At 44.5% G+C, this 23,129-nt stretch overlaps 1 protein-coding gene across 1 annotated transcript in view; it reads right to left on the bottom strand.

Moving 5' to 3' along the window:
* cntnap2a (contactin associated protein 2a) overlaps positions 1-2,872 on the bottom strand; it is a 198,617-nt gene extending 195,745 nt beyond the window's left edge. The window contains exon 1 of the mRNA XM_076158328.1: positions 2,640-2,872. Coding sequence (XP_076014443.1) covers positions 2,640-2,745 — 106 coding nt within the window. The 5' untranslated portion in view covers positions 2,746-2,872. The remainder of the gene's footprint in view (positions 1-2,639) is intronic.
* Between the last annotated feature and the right edge of the window lie 20,257 nt (positions 2,873-23,129).

Below are 23,129 nucleotides of genomic sequence, written 5' to 3'. Positions count from 1 at the left end.
GAGATGGGAAAAGGCTAATCTGATTCTATGTCAGACAGGCTCTGGGGGCATCCCATTTAGCCTCCCACAGTGTCACACACTCGCTGACTTAAAGGCACATCTCTTAGTTTTCACATACTGGTGCAAGGCCATGTTCAGGGATTCTGCCATCACAATCCTTCCATCAGCGACCGTATCGGATTTAGAACCTGCATCGATGCCACAATGCTGGAATATTTGGTGTTATTTAACCATCTTAATCAGAGAAAACATGTTGATTTGAATTTCAAATGGCAAAAGATTACACCCGTGATTATGAGAGATCATAGTAGGCAGAGAGAGAAACACACACACACACACAAATTTACATACAATGACGACTAATTAGAGTGTACAGCCGAGGTGCAACAAGGACAAACTCAATCCACTCCCCCTCAGCTGTGCCAGTACTCTGTGTGTGTGTGTAATTTGATTTGATGTCTGCTCGCTCTGTGTGTGTGCATTTGTTTCTGTGATGATTATCCACACTTGACCACGCTGATAAGACGCTACAGATCAATGAGAGAGTTTGCTTCAGAGAGCGTTCCACTTTCCACCTCCACATGCGACGTTTGGAGGAACCGTGCACGAATAGAAAGATAGATCGTCACACACACACACAGAAATGGCCAAATTAAGCCTTTATTCCTCACTTCCTCCCATCCCACCCCCAGTCACTCCTGTACACATACTGTGCATTTGTGAGACTCAACACAGCTGGTGGGTCAACTAGCCCATTGACTTTTAGTGAGTGTGGGCGCCCTGGCTGAGCAGAGATGTTAAGCTTTTTTCAGTCGGCGGCTCAAACCATTGGTCACAATGACATCGTGCCGTTCCCCAGTGTGTTTAGCATCCGGCTCCTGCTGAGGGAGCACTTGGATTTGAGCTCTACTGCCCCAACCTCCTCCCCTCTCTCCCTCCCTCTCTCTCTCTCTCTCTCTGCCTGCCTCTATCCCTCTCACTGGGTTTAAATCTCCTCCTGCTCTTCCATAGATCATCACTTTCACTTACAGAGGCTTACAGCTTTGCATACTCCCCTGACATACATGATCATGCACAGAAAGGTCAAATATTCATCTTACAGGTGTTTTAACCGTCTATTTCAGATACATCTACGTTTAAATAAAGGAATCTATCAGGTATTTTGCATATTTAAACATGAATAAAGTGCTGCGAGTGTGTGATGTGTTTTTAGAGAGGTCCCTTTAATGACACATCCGTTTATGAGCCACCCCTCCCTCTCTCCCTCTCCTCCCCCCTCCCCACCTTCACTCATTGAAACGGTTCTCCCGGTCGCATCTCTCCGTTGTGTTGTGTCGGATGAGATGATTAATGAGGCGCGGTGTCGCACACGCTCACCCAGCACCGCAGAGGAGCCCAGGCGATCACCGGGGGGAATCAGTCACATTGAACCCTCAGTGCACCGACTCCATCACCGTCAGCAAGTCCGGATGACACAACGAGCAAAAAGCCGGCGGATCATTCCGGCGCAACGATGTAAGCAAAAAAAATGTAAGATCGATTCAGAGGAGTTGAGACCGTAAGACATCTTTAAAGCATCAAGCAGCTGGTAGCTTAAACAATGGAGCACTTCAAATCCTATTTATAAGTAATGACGGACTAATCTGTGTAAGAAGCCCTGCAGGGAAACATGATTTGGGTGATTTAGTCAAAGCAGACACAGCAACATGTTCACGGACTCTAATGGCTCAGAAGGATCCATACTCTCTCACCTATGGGACCACAGAGCAGATCAATCAGCTGGTCAAACAGATCCGGTCCATGCATTTTGTAAAGTGTGTCATCATCTGAACTATACGCGCAGGCTGAAGTTTGCCTTGGAGTGTCACAAACACATCTAGTTGGCTGAAACAGGCCCGGGCACGATGATGATGAAGAAGAGTGTAGTATCTGTAGAATCTAGTGAGAATAGAATCTGTATCAGACTCAAGTTGGGAAGTGTGTGTGTCATGATCAAAACCCCAGGTCATAGTAGAGCATGAGACCATCACATCCTCATTATTACAAATCGAACAGACCCCCCTGCATCTGGGTTTGATCTGGACTGGAAACCAAATCTGTGCGCTTAAATCAGGTTAATCCAAAAATCCGAGAGGAGAGCTTGACAACATCTGCGCTCCAGATCTGAGAAAACCAGCCTCTCAAATTGAATCTATTCCAGGAATGAGACGGCAGAGACGTGCAGAGAGACAGCAAACAACAGCTGAGAGTGAGACACCGAGGCACTAATGCAGACTTTTGAAGGATCAAAATCACCCCGGGGGGGCGCAGAATACCAGGCGAGACTTTCAAATCAACACACCAGACAGAACACTTAACACGTGTGGGGCCCCCCTCTCTCTCTCCCCCTCTCCCTCTCTTCCTCCTTTCCCCGTCTCTTCCCCGGGAGCCCCTGCAGGCACCACGGCAGGGAGACCCGCAACCCCGCCGCTAAACGCGCCCTCCTCGGCTCCAAACAGCGCCGAGCTCCACCGACCCGCCACGATGACCGCACCACCCGGTCCGCGTCATGCGTTCAGCCCCCGGACGCACATCCAGAGAACATGCAACAACAACAACAACATACACACATACGCACACACAACATCATAACAACTTACGGGTTGTTGGCAAAGCTCCGTGCGCGCCGCTGACATGGCAGAAAATCCAAAAAGCGGTGGGCAATAACAACGTGAATCCCGGAGCGGCAGGACGGCGCCGGAGCATCTTCACAGCCGGCGGGGACGCAGCGGCACAGGGGAGGAGGAGAGGGAGAGGAGGAGACCCGATGGAGATGATGAAGAGGAACTGAGTGGCGGCGGTAGAAACGCGAGTCGGTCCGACAGACACGGCGTCGCTGCTGAGGACTGAGGGAGAGGAGGCTGGATACACGGACCTCTCTCTCTCTCTCTCTCTCCCTACCTATCTCTCTCTCTCTCTCTCCAATGAAGAGATGATGTAAGGATCGCACCGACGAGCAGGCTGGTCTGAGCTTGAGCGCTGAGCGGAACACACTGCAGCTCACTCCCTCTCTCTCTCACTCCCTCTCTCTCCACCGAATCAGAGATTCAAGAGTTGGGGAAAAAAACGGCGATGAAGGCTCTCTTCTCCCTCCCAGAGATTCGAACCTATGCAGGGATAGAGAGTGAGGTGGAGGATCTGAGTTACTGTAGTTTCACTGCGCGCAGCTCCAAACGCCGCCGTGTTCCTCACTCAGCTCTGCGTTGCGCTGTCCGTGCTGCTGAACTTACTCTCTTACTCGCTCTCTCTCTCTCTCTCTCTCCCCACCCCTCTCTATTTTCTACTGGGCAAAACATTTCCCCTTCTCCTCTCCTCTCTTCTCCTCTCCTCTCCTCTCCTCTGCCTTTTCTTGTCACAAAGGGATTTTGGTTCAAATGCAGTAACAACCAGTTGGTGGATGTGCAGATGCAAGTCACTTGGAAGGTCACTCAGATTTTTACAACTCTCATTTTATGTGACACGCTGCATCTACAAAACGTATTAATGTCTCCTCATCGCATCATCTCACTCCTGCTGGATCTTGTCCTTTATTTCAGAGTTTGTCTGTCTCTCTCTCTCCCCCTCAGCTCCTCTGTTTGATGGCATGTCACTTTTAATTGCCTATGAAAGGTTTTTCTGAGGTGTTCTGGAGGGGAAAAGTGATTTGAGACACTGCTGGGCAACACAACTCAATGCAACTTAACTCCAGCTGATCCAGTTCATATAGGGATGTAGGTTACAGACAGCTTTCAAACAGCGTATCTGTGAATGATGACATATCTCCCTCCTCCTATATGTGCGTGTGTTAGCCTGGCGTGGCTCAACTATAGGATTTTCTTGTGTTATTGCCCCCCCCCCCCCCTTCTCTCTCTCTCTCACTCTTTGGAAACAGAGATTCAAGACCCGACCTGACAGCTCGGTGTTAAATTAACTCTATATGTGTTGCAACAAAAAAAAATGTTAACTGAACTCTGAGGTCTGCGGGGAACACTTTCCCTTCAACTGTCTCCAAATGGTTTTATCCTAAATCCAGAGCTGTCACATCTGTCTGACAGCTCTGTACTGAAAGCTTCTTTGGCTTTTTTTTTGTTTAATCATCTGTGAGAATGGAATGTAAGCATGTGTTTACATCTACAAAACAAACATCCAGTCCTCTCATACCGCAGGAAGTACACTCAGGTACACGCTGTTATATCTTGAAGGGGATTTTGTTTGCCTTGTTAATAAGAGAGTAAAACCACGTCTTTCATCTTAGGAAGCCATATCGTTCCACGTTTATCACTACCGTGCGGCATTGACTTTGAGATATGGCAGACATCTCAATCAGCGGTAATGTCCCGTGTATTTCTACAAATGAAGGTTTGACTGGAAAGGACGGTCAGCGAGTTATCATCATACAAAGGGTCCTCATAATATTCTATTGGATTACTATAACAGCAAGCCACCACAGCACAATTACTCATATGATTTTGGTATTGATTACATGTTTATGGTTATTCAATTGCGCCCAACATGCAGCTCCCAGCAAATCAAACTGCCATTCCAGCGTTTTACAAGTAAAACAGTTCAAGTGTGATGTGTGGAATGATATACTGCATATACATCATAGATTCGTTCTGTCTTAAAATACATTCCCTCCATTGTCTCCTCCGCCGTCCGCCCCTCCTCCTGTCCCCACATCACCTTCCTGTCTGTCTCCTTTGGTCTTCGTCCCTCGCTTCGACTCGTCCGCCCGTTAATCACTCCGCCCCGGCCCTCAGACTCCTCTCCTCTCCCGAGTGACAGCGTTCTTTCTCCAACGAGGACTGCAAATAGGTTCATCAATATGTCATGCATGGTAATTTACGGTCATCATTCATCTCGTAAAAAAAAAACAAGGATGACTGATGGCTCATAGATTTTCAACAAAAGAGTCGGTGACAGCGGTGATGAATCTCCCCGGGGAGCCTGTTTTGTTAATGATAAAACATTTATGAAAAGGGAGCTATTTTAAAAGACAACTGTTACCCTGGCTGCCTGTTGGCTCTTTCCATCTTACTGTAGGCTGGGCTGAGGTGATGCGTCATATTAGTCTTTGTGAGGATCATTAGAAACAATGCTGCATTTATCTCAGACAGGTAACGCAGGTCAACTATTCACTTCAAGCATTTTCTTATGCTGATTTGATTACAGGATAGGAAAGGAAACATCTCGCCGGTTCTTTGTATCTTTAATCAGGTTTGAAGGCACTTATTGTTTACTGGAGAGCGGTAAGGTGAAGAGTTTTTCCTTATATATGTTGAATTCAGTTATTAAAGGGAGGGAAAACGGCTGCGATCAACTTGATACCTCGGGGAGCAATTGAAGACTGTGAACAGTCAGCAAGCATTTTAATGTCCTGCACCTACAAGTGTGACTCTAATGTGTTATGTCCTTATGCATTTGTTTTGGTTTTATGCATCCATTGCAGTTAAATGGGGAAAGAGAGAGAGAGTGAGAGTGAGAGTGAGAGTGAGAGTGAGAGTGAGAGTGAGAGTGAGTGAGTGAGTGAGGGAGTGAGGGAGGGAGGGAGAGGGGGAGAGAGAGAGAGAGAGTGAGAGAGAGAGAGTGTGAGTGAGTGAGAGGGAGAGAGAGAGAGAGAGAGAGAGAGAGAGAGAGAGAGAGAGAGAGAGAGAGAGAGAGGAGGGAGAGAGAGAGAGAGAGAGAGACCGAGAGAGAGAGAGAGAGAGACTCAAACTCCACATCACTGTTTGTTCCATTCCAATCGCAACCCAAACGTCGTCAATAAAAAGTTTTGGTTCATTTTTGTCTCTTTTGTCATTTTTTGAAGCATTCATCTCATTCATCTACCACACACGCTTAAGCCAAATGCAAATAACACACCATTTTATTTAGCATGGATCAAAATGAGAAAACCACAGAGCTCTCTCGCCATTTAACTGCGGCTAAACTGTCAGATGCGACCTCATTAGTGGCATAAAACATTTATGGTCAATTAAATTTCCTCCTCCTCGGGAATCGGGCCGGACCTGCTGACATTACCCATTTCACGTGGCGTTAATGTTACCCGTCAGTGCAATAAATTACCTCTTGGCCTGTTTTACCCTATAACATATACAGCACATACTCACAACCCCTGGCGGCCGGAGATCTGATTGGAACTTTCAATTTGTGCAACTGAGGGCAAAAGACATGGATGGAAAACGGAAGCGTTGACCTCTTGACGTGCGTTGGCGTGAAGGCGTTCCACTTTGTCTCAGTCTTCCAGGGCAGAAATGGAGCCTGTGTCACTCCACCAACAGATTCCCCAGCATGTAAAGGCGACACAATAATGAAGCCATACAGTCATGAACTTCACCTTTTTTAAAACTGCATTAAATCAACGTTTATGATATGACATTGCCCCATCAGCTCCTTCACTGTCACCAAAACACAGGAGATTAGAGCAGGGACCCAAAAGTAAAAACTAAATGTTAATGAATTCGGCAGCCTGGTGCATAAAGTAAACAAACCTAAGGCGCCCAATTCACCTAAGGGTCTCTTACAGTCAGAGGATGCAGCAAATATTCCTTACACTCCCGATACACAACCTGTGATATTTAAACCAGGTTGACTTCCTTTACAGCTGAACTTTAACTAGGACAAGAAGCAGTTTGTTATAAAATACTATATGGAGATAAGATGGCCGCTTTGCGCCGCTTGTACCAATGCAGCCGCCAACTATTCTATAAGTTTGTTTATGTTTTAGTACAGAAAAGCCACGCAAACTTGTAGAAGATGGGGACTTGGAGCAGCTACAGGGCCACGGGAACAAGATAAGAACAAGATGAGCTTTTCAGCCTTGTGAAAAAGAGAAACGCACACAACGTCAACACAACAACCTTCTGCTGCTGCTGCTTTGTATGCTATAGCCTCGGTGAGGTTGTGTTGATCTATGCATGTTCTATGATCACACAAGAGATCTCCATATGATTGTTTAACAACCGTTTAGACACGTAAAAGCTAAATTTCTCCGTCAAGAGCTGCTCCGTCTGATTTTGTTTTCACGTAGATATTGGAGATCTATAATAATAAAGAATGAAGTCAAACATTTCATCTCTATCACGTTGCTATCTACTGCACAAACCTGCCTTTCATTATCACCGTACACACACCAGGAGACGAGGTAGATCGCTGCCACGTTTCACACTCAAAAAAAGAAGCCGAGAGGAATTGACTTATGTTAATTAACGACCTTTGGTGTCAGTCTTCCCGAAGATTATTTGCATATTCTCGAAATAGCAGCAGAAGTCGGCAAAAAAAAAGAAAGAAAAATCAACAGCGGCACTCCTGTAAAACTCTCCTGGCTTCTCCCCTTCATACATATCATAGAGGCTCATTACAAATCGCTACGCGTGTCGTACAAGTCAGCTTAATTTATACAGCGTGTTGATTAATATGAACAAATTCCCCAAGTCGCCCCACGTGTCGGTAAAATGGTCGCCTAATAAGGAGGACCTTGAAACCAAAACGCTTAGTAGAGGAAGTCCAATGTGCTTTCTTTGAATATTTGAGTGGTCTGAAGCTCCTGATCAGCATATCGCCCAGAAATCGTCGTTTTTGGTGGATATCAGACGGCTGTGCTTAGATGAAGCAGGTGTTGTGAACTGAAACGACTGTGTTTTGCGTTTCGACCTTGATGCGTTGAAACAGCGTGTGAAACAGCCGCTCATTCCCTTTAAAGAGCAGCAAAGAGAGCGACGCCAATCAGTATCAAGCTGCATAAAGCAAATCATCCCCTCTATTATACGCAGGCAGTAAATTTCCCTGTATGGCAATGAGATTAATGCTCTTTATTGTCCGCACCTATAACGATATGAAATATTGAAGCTGGATTCCCGGTGTTCGTTTCTCAGAGAGGAGTGTGTGTGGAATAATTCATTAAAGCCTCCAGCTACAGACTCCTAACAGCCACATTCAGCCCCGAAATTAACAAGAGATCCCATCAACGCCTCGTGCGCCATTGTCTGTTATCTGATGCCGGAGCCTTCTTATGCCTAATAGAAAATCCAGACGCGTAAGAAAAGCCCAGGTCCTGTCATTTCCAGGTGAGAGGTTGTAAAAAGCAGATAGCAATGAAAAAAGATGTGGATTCATAAGGGGAAGGAGTGGGAAAAAAAAGAAATGGACAAAAGAAACTGAAAGTGCTGACGTTGCGTTTTCTTAGCGTATAAGTCCAAACCTTATTTCAGTCGGCGTCGGAGTTCAGACAAGTTTCCTTTTCTCTCTCCAAGACAAGAGACGGACACAATCTGCACTTACAAGGAAGGCTGGTCTTTTAATAATGTCAAGGCATAATTGGTTTCTGAAACATTCCGCCGCCTTAATTAACTAAACGAGCCTAAAGGAGGAAGAAAGGGTGGGTGAGGGGAAGGAGGGAGGGGGGAGGGAGAGGGGGGGGGGGGGCGACTAATGCAGCCAGTGGAGATCAGATACTTTATCTCTTCTGTTCACAAGTCTGCTATTCATTCTCAGTCCTCCTCTCCACCCTTCACCCCAGCGCTCTCAATAGGTTTCCTTCTCTCAACTCAAATTAATCTACTTCGCATTCACGGCCTGTCACCCACACATGCGGCGCAAGAAATCTGCAGCTGACCGCCGGCGCTCATGTTGAACCCCTTCAAACGCCTCCTGCATGTTTCTTCTAAAAACACACACAGATGAGAACATGTTTCAGGTGTCGGTGCGTCGTCTGAGTTCGCTTCTCAACAGCAGAATTGTTGTTCAATGTTTGAATGCGGCTAAAGCAACAATAATCACACTTTGTTGAGCTAGAACCTTCGAACAGGAAGTCAGGTGAGGGTCGCGGGCCGTCGGATGCTATTAACTTTCAGCATCGCACTCACACATGTACCATAAAGAGTTTACTATACTGCAGAGGAGATAAAATTTTATTGATGCAGTAATACATTTATAGAACCATGCTGATGCATAAGATAGATTATTGTTTGCACATCAGCATTCCCGGATGCAGGAGAGCTCATTATGTTTGGGAAGTTGATCCTGTGAGCTATTTCCTGTTATTCTCCATTCTTATGTTTAAACATCCTCGTATTTTCCAGACGTTTCCAGAAAAGTACAACATTAAGCGTGTGTATCCTCGAGCAGATGTTGCTATAGTTCATGCTAATGCGGTTGAAAAGGTCAGCGACTGACTTAAGGCGATAAAAGTGAAAACTGAACTCGCATCTCCCAAACAAGACACATTTAAGCAAAACAGATGAATTTGGCACATTTCAGCCGTTCCTTATGTAACGCTGAATGTAAGATGGGTCTTTCGCTGAAGATGGAGACGGGGTTCAAAGGAAACTTCAAAGATGGGAACAAGCTTTCTTAGTGTTTGAACAGGATGAATCTGATCTGGTTGAACCCTCATGTGGGAATAACAGGAGGAAACCCACAGATGGACGCTTATTCCCAGTTCCCCAAGATTACCCATTTGAAACTAGCACGGTTTTGCAAAGTAGTATTCCATTGTCTTTAAGTGAACTACTATGTTCAAATCAAAGTATAGATCATTTCATAAAGTTTTACCTTATATTTAAACACATCTTTACGGAAAATCTCATCCCATGCAACTCCCCTCTGGCTTCCCATCAACTTAATAGGAACACACACATTCAGTGGCCAACTAGAGAATCCAGTGTGAGTCTTTAGAATGCTGTGTAATGCTGCTTTCATGCCCTCTCATTAACCCATACAAGAATCTAATACCTCATCTAATACCTAAATATGTAGAGAGAGAGAGTATATACAGCATATGCCTGAAGAGTGATGTAATCATATACTGTGGTGGTGCATGCTGGGATGAGTGTACACACTACCCAGAGTGTAAAAACTGTCAGAGAGAGAAAAGGATGGCTTGGCCTTGGATTCCTTCAGGCAAGAAAAGAGGGATCACCACAAGATGGGCAGACCAGAGAGAGAGAGGGGGAGAAAGAGAGAGAGACTTTGTATTTCCCCCTTAGCACGTAAAGCAAATCCTGCAAGGTAACAAGGCAGCCGAACCACAAGCAAGAAGTGTGATACAAGACGGGAGCAGGCAGAGGCAGGCAGGCAGGCAGGGCCGTGGCCTGAAGGTCAGGGCCCTGCTGGATGCTGCCTGGCCCCGTATGTGCTGGGGTTATAAATTAATTACATGTTGTTGTATGTTTACTTATTCCCCCGAGTGACTTTTATTCTTCGGGGGTAGTTTTAATGCTGACAGCGGTGTCTTCACGTGCTGAGCATAACTGTGCTGGTTTTGTGTATTGGTTGGTATAAACACATCGGGTTGCCAGTTTGCAATGGAAACAAAATAGATGAATTGATTTATGATGTTTGAATCGTGACAGAAGTCTGGGAGATGTTTCTTTGGGGAAACAACAACATAGGAGGGCATTGGTCTCTTGGATTTTCTATGATTTCACCAGACGCTTGAATGCATCATGTGTCGTCAAAGCACCCCTGTAAATATTCTAAAATATGAGGAAGTGTCAGGTGTTCCTTCTCTAATTGTGTTTGATGAGTTTCTAGCCAAATAGCTTCATCCTACACACACACACACACACAGCCAGTGTTTGTGCGGCGTGCCGCTGACAGTGCTGGCTGGCCGTGTGCCGGCCGGCCAGCTCCTGTCAAAACAGAGGCTTACTCGCAGGCTTTGTGAAGGCATTTCACAAGCTTCTGTGTCGCCTGGCTGAGACCCTCCAGGCGCAACCTGTTGTTGTTCGGCAGCACTGTTGTTGTTTTTTCTCTCCGGTGGAACAAACATGGAGGAGATCTGTACATTTACATCACATTGTAATGGTAAACGCTCTGTTCGGTAATGAGATTCATCCAGTTATCAGTTGAAAATGTCCGGATTGATGCATTCCTGCTGGACCAAAGCTCCTTTTGACAGTCACTGACATGCTTGTGTAACCTGTGGCAGTCTGTTAGGCTTGTTTGTGCTGAGCTGTCAACATAATAATAGGGCTTTTGTGTAGCTATGGTGAGCAGAAATAAAGTTGTGCCCTTATGCTCATTCTTGATCTTGACTCGGTCCTTCGCCTGCACATCAATGGGAGGAAAACACAGATTTCACATCGTTGCAATGTGAAATCTGTGTGTTTTATGTGAGGGAATTTATTTTTTCTCGTGTAGTGAAATGAAAAATGTGCTTCTAGTTCTTCTTAACCCAAATTTCCTTTGTATCAGTCCTCAAACATAAAAGCTAAATGATCTCAGACCTTTTTAAACGATATTTTTGATCACGGCTCGTTTAATGTTCCACTGTAGTTACTTTGCAGAGGATTCTTCAGAATTTGCCCTCCTAAAGGAATAGCAGACTCCAGCAGAGGGGAAGAGTGACGGTATGTGAAGGTTTCACATAGTGTAGTCATTTCAAAAAAGCAGAAGGAGGTCTCCAACAAATCACAGGCTACTTTGATGGTTTAAGAATTTGGAGTTTGCTGGACTCAGTCTTCAGTCTGAAAATGGAGACTAGGGAATCAATCCCTGCTGCAAAACACACACAGGAACTCACACAGGTACAAAGAGAGAATGATTACACAGTTTATATGTATTTGTGTCTTCTGTGGTTCCTATTCCATTCAAACTTCTGAATCCCTGAGGGTTTAAAACTAGCTGTTTCGACTCTGTAAGGAACTAGAACTTGCTTGTTGTCATTTATCTGCAGTGTTTACGCCCTGATCAGCATAGTGTATGTTGAAATATGCATCATAAAGGACTTTAGAAAGCAAATTGAATCTACAGGTAAGTGCAAAGTGGCTGTGTTCCGGCGAGAGAAACCCTCAGAGCCTATAGGAACACAGCAAACAATGCACGCCAAGCTGAATTAGGCCAATTATTCCTAATTAGGCAAACTTGGCTGTCCAGAGGAAACGAGCCGTGCCAACAAGCTGCACAGCCTCAGTGAAGACATAACTAACTGCTTTCTAGACATGAAATGGAAAAGGATGGCGTTCAGAAGCAGCATATAGGAGAATATAGAAGTATAAGAGACAACTGGAGGAATAACACCTTACTTTGGCTCCTTCAGAAATTTCCCATCAAGCATGCAGGAGTGAATATGCGTTTCCATAGGAACAATTTTGAGAGTTAAAGCTTTCAGATATCAGATTTAATGATATAACTGTGGTATATGGACCTGTAAAAATATTCCAGATCTTCATTGAAAACCGGTGTTGATGCAAGCAATTAGCTGGTTGTGTGGTTTTTAGGGTCTGCTCTTATTTGAAATCTCTCTCCGTGGCCTTGGCATCCAGCATCTACGCCTCTCGTCTCTCCTTCCCTTCGCTCTCCCTTCGCCCGGCCGAGAGAATTTAATCTTCCTCCGCTGACATTAAGGTGAAACACATCTTATCTGAAAGGAACCATCCAATTATGTTTATGAAGCTGGATTTCTGTGGACATTACTTGCTTTGGCTTTAAGACTGAGCGGAGGAGAAGAAGAGTGGAAAATTGAAAAAACACTAATTGCGTTTGCGTCGTGTGACAAAAAGGGACACACAACTCACTGAGACCTGGAGTGAACAATAAAGCCTGAGAGGATCTACCGTAACGGAGGACTTTGGAGTTCATTAACTTTCCCTCCACTCTACATTTCCTACTTTCTATCTGATCCCTGAACACAACTTCTCTAACTTAATGCATCACTTTGTTTTACTCACCTTCTCTTGCCACGTGACGATTATTAAGCATGCCTGCTCCCGGTTGCCTACAGTTAAATGCTAATGACTGATTACATTACCCGTATCCTCTATCATCTGAAGTGGCACGCCGACCCCAAACCCATCCAATCCCATCGTTTTCTAATTAATGATGGTTCTCTTAACGATCCCGTGCACATGCTTTACTGACTGATGGAATGTTTTGGAAATGTGTAGCCGGATCACTGTGGCGATTGGGCGTCTCCTTAATGATAGAGCTCTCGCCGCACTAATGAGGGGGAGGGAGTGGCGGAGCGTGGCCGAGGCAGGTGTGGCCGAGGCGAGTCGAGGCGAGGCGAGGTTGCTAATCGAAATGGAATTAGCGGCCTGATCGTCGCATCTGAACAGCGGTGTTAAATCCGCGTCCCTCATCGACGCCGTTCGGTTCGAATTTCAGTCCAATTTCTACACGCTTACGTTTTACAAATGTATTCAGTCGTATCCTACATGAGACTAAACATGAGGCTTCAAGGCTGAACCTCACAGCGGGGGCACAGCATACCAAAGAGGGGTCTGCAAAGCGGGCATGTTTGTGCTGGAAATGGTAATCAGGGTCCAGATTTGCTTATGCAGACAGAAGGAACTGGTGTGTTGGGAAAACTCTACACATCCTTTTCTTTTTTCTCCTTCAGCCCTCTTTAGCCTCTGCTCCGCTCTTTATCACTCTCTTCTTTCTGCAAAAGTCCAAAGCAGCCCTTTCGAGTCTTCACAGTTTTGCTGCAGGGGCATTTTCTCTGTTTGCGCTCGGCCATTGGTCCATAAGCTGGATTTATAGTGCAGTAGCTTTCTTAACCAGGCTGCCCTTACTCCCAACTAATATGTGTGTGGGGAGAAATGTGTGTGTTTGTGTGTGTGTGTGTGTGTCTGTACGTTTGCGCTAGGCCTATTTGTTCCAGGATTTTACTTTTCTATGGAGACGGAAGGTCGCGATGTCTCTTAATCCTTGACTGGCTACCTTCAAATACGGAGCGTCACCCCTCTGCCCTCGTCCTCAATCCCCAATTCTGCTTCTCAAACCGATTCCATCCCACCCGACATTCTCCTGCCAACTCTCTCCTACGCAGCCAATGCATCTCTTCCGGTTGTAAATAGGGAGGCAGTAGCTCAGCGGGTAGAGCTTCTGCCTGGGAACCGGAGGGTCGCCGGTTCGAGTCCCTGCCCAGGTGCCCCTGAGCAAGGCACCGAACCCTCAATTGCTCCCCCCTCTGCAAAGGGTGGTAATATAATGTAAGTTGCTTAGGATAAAAGCGTCTGCCAAATGTAAATATATACATTAAGCACCGCGTCGTCCTCAGCAAACCGAATGGACGGCAGATTTGAGCACAACATTGTTTTTTAATCCACTAAACATGATGGTGGAAGGAAGAAAATAGGCTAAGATAGATTTTTAAAAAGTCAATACTGCTACTATCTGCACGTTAGTAAGATGGACACGAGTGCTACCTGAGTTAATCTCATAAATGATCGCTTAGTAATGATTTTCCTCCTCATATAGTTGAAGAATAGCTTAATTTCCCTCCAAAAATATTACAATCGCCGCTTCCTTGAACTCAAACTTGAGCCATTTCAGAGTGAGAATTACCTTCATTATTGGACAATGGCTCAGTGGCAAAAAAAAGATTGTAATTGGTTCTGGCATATTCTTGATATTACAGCGATATTTTCCTTGGAGATTTTTTGGTTTTGCCAGGAGATCTCACATTTTTTAAAATATGCATCGATTTTTTTGTAGACAGGACTTCATTAAGGGGGGAGTTCCTTCTTACGCATTCATGGATTCACAAACCTGACCCAAAATATTAATTCACCCAACACCCTCATTATTTCAACCATGAACTCAAACTCACCCCACACCCCACCTTTACTAACATTATTAACCCCCCCACTCCCACCCCATCACAACCACTCTGCCCCCATCGCTTTAATATTAAAACTATAAGAATGTCATATTTTCCCACTGAAGCCTTGTCTCAGGTAATTCCGACTGGAAAAGCCCGACGACGCCTCCGCCGCCTCATTTCCGTGGCAGAAAGTGGGGCTAATGGGATGGTGACCAGGGCTGGAGAAAGATGGAGACCTTTTCAATTACTTTAGAGGTGAGAGGACGAGCAATTCCACTATATATGATTGCCAATAACGACATAATAATCAGGAATTGGGACGACCGTGGAGGGATTTCGCAGACGTGTTCTAGTTTTTTTTATTAGTTGAAATGCCAGGGGCCTCGTGCCACTAGGAGGCAATACTGGAGGGATCGGCATCGGCTAGAGGACTCTCTACATACATGTCTGCTGGAGGAAGTTGATTTGGTTGAGATTTGGCTATGAATGAAGACGTTCCTCTCTTTGTTCTGGTGTGCGGATCTTTTATCTTGTCAAACAAAGAGGCGCCAGAGGGATCTAATCTATATTCTCTGATACAATAACATCTTAATCTTAACATTTATCATTGAATGTAGTATATAACACGCTGCATTCAGGCCTCATCATTTTTTCCCGGCTTTGTTTGCACTCTGCAGGTGGTAAATCAGCGTTGCGTAATGCGATATTTGATTCTCTAGCTGATACAACTTTTTCAGGGTTCCAGATGTGCTGGCAGATGGATTTTGCCATCAATTGAGTGGCAGGTGTTGATTTTTTTTAGTTTTAGTGGCGCCGGGCTGAGCCGATGAACCTGTGATGCGTGATTATCACCCGCGAGAATAAATATCATTATCTGTGCACAGAGATTAACCTTGGCAACGAGGGGGACGGGAAAGTGTTTTGGGGCAGAAGTGACCCAAAATGGCAGGAAGCTGGCAGCGGCACTTTTAAAACGTTAATGGAAAAGGTTTGAGCGGTCACAGGTTATTGCTCTGCATCTCTCTGATTTACATTCACACACACAAACACACACACACACACACACACCTGGTCTTTCTATTACTGATGACTGAGCAGCAGTGCATGCGTAATGGCATTTAAGGCAATGAGCAAGGCATTAAGCACCTTCGCTCAAGGGATTCTAGATCGTGGCTGATTGGAGCGATGTAGGAAATACAGAGATTTTGCGCAACTGAACTGATGACTTCCCTATAGGAATTTAATAGAGGATAAATGGCAGCGTCCGGCGTGTCTGATGAATGAGATTAGAGCAGAGCAAGAGGAAGAGGAAGAAATGCTAGCAAACAAACGTGTTATCTTGGGTCAGATAGCTCTGTTTCTTGCTTGTCCCAGAATGGCTCCATTAGCAAATACAATTTCACCCGTTACAGACGAGTGAGAACCCTATCAGAAGGAGGGCGGGAGGACGAGCGAGAGAGAGAGAGAGAGAGGGAGAGAGAGACACAGAGCGTGGAAGAGCAGGTGTGCATGCTAATACTACATTTACACGCGCACACACACACCAGCCAGGTAGACAACAGTGTGTGTGTGTGTGTGTGTGTGTGTGTGTGTGTGTGTGTGTGTGTGTGTGTGTGTGTGTGTGTGTCCCCTGAGGAACAATTTTGATACGACGCCAGATCTTGAAAGCAGCCTATTGAACATGAAAGGAAAAAGGGCCACGATGCATTATGAATCAGATACTGTCGAGAAATATCAGGCCGGAGAAATATAAATAATCGCTGATCGCTGGGCCGCCCGCTCCACCTCCGTCTGAGCCGTCTGCTGGGGGGGGGGGGGGGGGGGGGGGAAATAAGTGAAGGAGGGAGTGAGAGAAAGCAAAGATAACTACATAGATGTGGAAATGAAAGGGAGAGGGTGAAAACGTTTGAGAGAAAATAGGAAAGGATAGAGGGAGAGGGAGACAATCTACTGCTGGCACATCTTGTTTCTCAACAGTGTATCAGGAGCGGAATGTGTGGGGTTTGCACAAAAATCAGCCCCGGCTAAGCAGAAAAGTGTTTGTCACGGTCGCAAGCGGAGGATTTGGGAGGCCGTGCTGCCGAGGCTTAAAGGGAGACTTCCTGTCATTATGTCTGGATGTATTAAATGCGAATTAACTTAAAAATATAACTTGCAAAGCCGGGTTTGACCTCGGAATTGTCACTTTTCCTCCCATAGCTGTTTCAATCATCATTATTAACTAGGATCTGGTTTTGCATTGGATGGTCAGATCTGAAGTACTTGTCATCTTAACCAACATATATAACATGGCGTTGTAGCAACGTATCCCATGAGTCATAGCATTTGGCAGGCCGTCAAAGCTCAAAGCTATTTCTGAAGCATTGAGCTACAAAGACAGTAGTCATCTTCAACTATCGCCTCTCTCAAGATGGCAGAAGACGGTGGAAACATTTTTGCACGAGTGGTTTTTCACTAGAAGATACGAAAAAGTAATATGCCTTGATTCATAACTGGGGGGAGGGGTAATGATTGTGATTATTGATTCAAATTACACTTATCTGTTATGAAGTGAGCCCAGGGAGCAGAGATGTTTGTGTGTGTGTGTGTGTGTAGATGGATGGAGCTGTTTGTTGAGGAATACAAACATCAGCAAAGTACTGACGTGAAAGAAACAGTGAGAAATGACACGACGGGAGAAGGAGAAACATCCTCTTCCTCCTTGTTTTGCCCTTGGAGCGTCTTGTTCTACCTGCTCTCTTCCTCCTCCCGAGGCTTCAGACGGCGTTCTGCTGGATTCTGGAGAATTTATCCGATGCACTCAGAACAACAACAAACAACTGGCACCAAATAAATTCAGTCAGTCACTGTGTTGAAACTAACACAGCAAGTGCATTTTCACTGGTGGTTGCACGTGTGTGTGGCCGTGTGTGTGTTGTCTTGTTATGAATAATTGTGTTTGACAGCCTGTATTTTCCTCATACTCTCTCAAACTGGCGACATCTGTTTTTCATTTAAACACCACCGCCATGGAGAACCTCCCCGTGCACATCAGTGTTCACACACACACACACACACACACACACACACACACTCTCACACACACACAGACACAATGAAGATGAAGGCCAGACTTTCACACTAACACCGACAGATGGCATGAAATACTGACTAATATTAAAAAGCGATCAACAAACAATTCCAGTCTATTATCATATTCGCAACTTTTTGATTGGGAATCGGGCTGCGGCGCATTCATGCTCGGTTGCGACCATGCAGAACACAACCCTATAGAAAATCTGTATTGCAGCTTCCCTTAAAAAAAAAAACATTGATCCAAAAAGCAACTTTCTCCTGATTACCTCTAAGGCACAAGACAGCCGGGACAAGCAAGACAAATGTCAGCAGACTAAATCCTGAAATTGCTCCATTAACACTGACACAGACAGACTGGGAGCAGATTGGAGTGGCCTGAGCGATTTCATGTCGCGCTCCGAAAAAAACAAAAGTCAGCGGGTGTCGAAGCTCAAATAAACAAAAAGAAAAACAACAACAACAACAAAAAGAATCTTCTCTTGTGTGGATAAAGCGTTTCATCGTATCGGAGCTCTGGGACACATTTAGCCGGCGTTTTCATGAATGCTGATAAGATTCGATTAAAACCCCACTGTGAAGGCTCAGAGTAAAACCTCCTCTGCTCCACGTTGCAAATGCAGCTGTTCTGCTCTGTTCCGAAACAATTATAAACTCATTATTGTCTCAAGCAAGTCAGCACGTAGCCAAATTGAAATTAGGATATGCTCTATGGATACGCTTTATCTGTGTTAAGAGAGAATAGAAGCATACGCACACCCAGGACGTAGACATGTCCCTCTACTAACGGCGTATTACCAATTACCCTTTATGAGATCAACTATAAACAAATACTTCAACGAAAGCTTTCTCTGCTTCCCTGCGCCTCAGGCAGCCACGAGCTTCACTTCATTTCACTAAGTTTTGAAAGTAAACCTGCTGCACCTTGAAACCTGCTGATGTAATCCATCACCGTGAATGATTCAGCGTCTTACACTGTATGTCTGCCACGGTTACGTTAGTGTTGCTAAGCGACAAAGTTTGAAGAGGTGACTGTCAAAGCTTAGATGTTAGGAGTGTGTGTTTTTTTTCAGCGGAACAACATTATAACACAACAAGGAGTCGGGTCAGAAGGCAATGACATCGCCTGTGCAGTAGTTGTGACGTAAAACGACTTCAACCAGATCAATGCGGACGCTTATAAGTCTCCTTTTATGGATGAACACCATTGTGAGGTAGAATAGTCTGTCTTCCACTTCTCCACATTATTGTACCGCACCCAATAAATAAAAATAGAACGTTCTTCCGCAGCTACTGAGTGCTGTGTGTCCTTCAGCTTCTCCTTCTGAAACAGAGTCATCTATTCTGTCTTCATCTACCTGAGCACAGATGTGACTCGCCCTCCTTATCTGCAGCACCAAAGTCTATTCACTCGCCCGTTTCAGTTTTTTGCAAATGGTCACAGGGTTGCCGAGGTGATTTCACGAGAGTTGGATGTCGATTCGAGCCACCGTGTCGAGCGATCAGAGTCTGACCTGCTCGATTTCCACACGGCAAATCTGTCCTATCTAACCTTCACGTTCTCTGTCCTGAGCTCAGTAAGGCGGCACGTCGTCGCCGTCGTCTGGTTACCGCACTGGTGTGACCGTTTGTGTAGAAAGTCAGATTGGTCATGCAGTAGTAAATCTGGATTCTGTGTGTGGTGCGAAAGAATACTGACAATACTAAAGCTGGTACCAGGGGCGAGACACGTTCTGAATTTGTTACACCTCTATTCATTCTCTTATCCAATGTTCCAGATGAACAGGGAAGCAAAAGGCAACACTTTTCATTGTCGTCTCTTCAGATGTTGAGCTACAATATGAGCCCAACTTAATCCACTTCTTTGTGAAGCTTCACGGCGGAGTGACTCTTCAATGCAAGTGAGGATGTGAGAATATCTCAAAGGAAATTCTTAATCATTCGGGCAAAAATCAGCCGGGTGATATCTGGCACACAATGATCTGATTTAGAGAATGATGCTGCGTTCAGGCGTTAGGGGAAATTGGAAAATCCCAAATTTACAGCTGGGAAATTTCAAAGGAACGGCCGCCCAAGTCACAAACTCAACACACGACTTTTAAGCCAGAAACAGCAACTACTATTATTCTGTAAATAAATAAAAAGAAGAAGAAAAGCAGAATTAGGATCTTCTGCACCTCCATGTTTGTGTGTTTGTGTTTTGGTTGCTTTTAGTGGTGGAACACGCCATCACCACCTTCTGATGAGCACATCAACGCAGCATTTAAGTGCTTTGGCTTTGTTGTGTGATTTCTTTGCTGGGATCTTTTATGTCATTGTGCATGTGTGTATGTACTGTATGTGTGTGTGTGTATGTGTGTGTGTCCATCAGAGTTTGAGACTTGAACATCTAATGCATGAAGTTGCTAAGTGAGCGTTTCAGTAATTCTGGCCTCCATTCAGCCCTTGTTCTCCTGCTGTTCTCTTCACACACACGCTTTTATCCTCCTCACACACCTCCATCCTGCACGGCACTCATCCTCCACTCTAAACTATTCAATCTTTTGTTTAAACTCCACAGCTCTTCGTGTTTTTTAAATTGCTCACCTTTTGTACAGACAGTAAATGAACTCCCTCCCTCCCTCCCTCCCTCTCTCTCTCTCTCTCTCTCATTGGATCCCCATTCATTTTCGTCACCATGACAGACAAAAACACACAACCGACTTTAAAAGCTGCATGAAAAGCTGTTATTTTCATTTTCAACACAGCAACAAAGAGCAAGTGAATGCAGCACTGTCTTGTATAGTGATTTCAGGGTCCAGCTCATAAAACACAAGATAACACTCTGAGATTTCACATCCAGATGAATGAAATGACTCATTTAAACACGATTCAAACAAATCTTATCCATTTTACATACTTTTTCTAGTTTTTCCACATCTGTTTCCAAGCATTTCTTAATATCAAGTTCAGTATTTCAAAGCTTAAACTGCTCCAATGTTAAAATATTCCTGAGTCGTGATTCAGAGCTTCTGAGTTCTGAGAGGTGAAGTGTTATTGATTTTCTAAGTCAAACCACAGGATTACTTTGCATAATTGATTATAGGTGATCTATATTGATAAGTAGTGTAATTATCTTTAAGGCACCTACCCTGAGGGCGTCGTTTGGGAGTGATAAAGAGGAAATGGTGGAATCTCAGCTGCGGTAAACACACAGAGAAGAAGAAGAAGAAGAAAAAGCTCCTGTTTTGACTCTAACTCAGACAGACGATTACCAGGACACATGCAAATATGCATTTACATCAAACTGTCCACATTAAACAGTTCAAAGCCGTGTCAGTAAGATGGATCGCCCACGAGCGCATTCACTCACACACACACACACACACACACACACACACACACACACACACACACACACACACACACACACACACACACACACACACACACACACACACACACACACACACACACACTAATGATGCTCGACTGCCGCAAGGGTGGAAGTTATGCATATGGAGACAATCTTCTATTCCACCTTATAGATCAGATGAAATCAGATTAGAGGGAATTACCACTCCCCTCCAAAAGTACTCACACAGCTGCTGATTTGCAATAAAAATAAGAGAGAATAAGAACGAGTTTGAGCAGAGGAACAATTGGATTTCTCCCCTCCTTTCATTTTTCCAATAACATAGAAAATGTCAATGCTAATGTTGTTCAAGAGAATAGCAATGAGTGTTTCATTACATGTCAAGTTAACTTTCAGGGAAGAGAAACAAAAAAGATCTTTTATTTTGTCGTGATGATTGACTGCACATGCAAACTTTCACCAGGTAGACACCAGATAACAGCTCCCATCAAACAGCATCAGCTTTGTTGTAACCGTAAAATCAATAGATTTTAACTTCTGGCAGCAGGTTGTAGTTAAATGTATAAGTCAAAACACTCTCCTGTTTCTAGGGTCTTTGAAGTTGCCTTGGCTGATTGTTGGAGTAACTGTGCTTAAACTTAATCCATATATTAAAAATGTCAAACTTCTGACTCTCTGCGGTTTGGGGATGTAAGATGAGAGCAGAGGCAAAGTTATAATCCATGCATAAATTATTAGAGAGTTTTGTTACCAAAGGATTATCATATCTATCCCTTCAGCGCAAGCAGCTTTGATCCTGACACACACACACACACACACACACACACACACACACACACACACTTGTATTTTTAACCACCAGTGGCCATCATGCAGACACCCAAGTAAAGTCCTTCATCAAGATCAATACATGCATACAGACCCCTGAGCATGACTCAAATATGCGTTTGTGTGTGTGTGCATGCATTCCTTTGTGAGCGCCAGTGTGCTTGTGTATGTATATGACAGGATCAAAGGCACTGTAACAAAATTCTCTTATAATTTATGTATGGACTGATACTTTGCGTCAGCCTGACACAGAGCATAGTAGAGAGGTAGAGGTAGAGGTAGAGAGAGAGAGAGAGAGAGAGGGAGGGAGAGAGAGAGAGAGAGAGGGAGAGAGAGAGAGAGAGAGAGAGGAGGAGAAGGAGAGGAGGAAGACAAAGAGGAAAAGACAGAGAGAGAGTGAGAGTGTGAGAGAAAGATTGAGAGTGGAGTGAGAGTGAGAAGATGAGAGAGAGAGAGAGAGAGAGAGATGAATCCCACAAATAGATAAAGAGTTAAATCTTGAGAGGTTAGCAGATATTTGTATAAATAAACATAAACATCTCTTCTCTCTCCCTTTTGGCTCTTCTGCTTATTTTGATAAACACTTCCTTTTATGTTTGGGGCAGAAATGTGTGTAATACAGTTTCCTTCCCTTCAATCATCCACTGGAAAAGTTGGAAAGTTCATCTCCATGCACAAAGCTGTTTATTTCAATTCTATTCACACAATTAAAGTGGCAAGATGATAGATGACTTTCTACGCACAGGATCTCTTTAACGAGACTTTATTTTTTACAATCAGCAAGACTTTGCAACATAATTGTGAGTAATGGCTGCTACCCCATTTTAAATAGGAGGATTAACACACAAGGTAAAGTGTTTAGCAGAGGTGGGACCAAGTCAATGTTTTGAAAAGCACTCAGCTGCAAAAGAAAAGTTAAAAACCTTCATCATTAAGACGCTCTATGTTTTATTTAATGCCTGAGGATTTTACACATTCATTGAAAATGCACACAGCAATGTAAGATTTCTATAACTGAATGATTTTTAACCTTAAACTCAGATCCAAGTGCAGTGAAAAGTTGTTGTTGAAGACGTTTACCAGCCTCATATCATCACATAAAAGACAACAAAACATTCATCAGATGTGTTCATTGTGAAAATGTAGCGTGACAGTGGAGACTAGTGAAGAGAGAATAGTGTGTCGATGTTTCTGAGCAAAGCCCCGGGCGGCGAGGACGTGAAGAAGAGGAGCGTCTGGGTCAGCAAGAGGCTCATTTGTTGGACAGAGCAAGACGGATCATGACAGGGATGCTAATGGCCTGTA

This window comes from Genypterus blacodes, unplaced genomic scaffold (genome assembly GCF_046128005.1).
Source record: "Genypterus blacodes isolate CSIRO-AG114 ecotype Tasmania unplaced genomic scaffold, CSIRO-AGI_Gbla_v1 ptg000076l_1, whole genome shotgun sequence".
In the NCBI taxonomy this organism is placed as follows: Eukaryota; Metazoa; Chordata; class Actinopteri; order Ophidiiformes; family Ophidiidae; genus Genypterus; species Genypterus blacodes.
The sequence above is the reverse complement of the archived record's forward strand: the minus strand, read 5'-3'. Positions and strand labels throughout refer to the sequence as shown.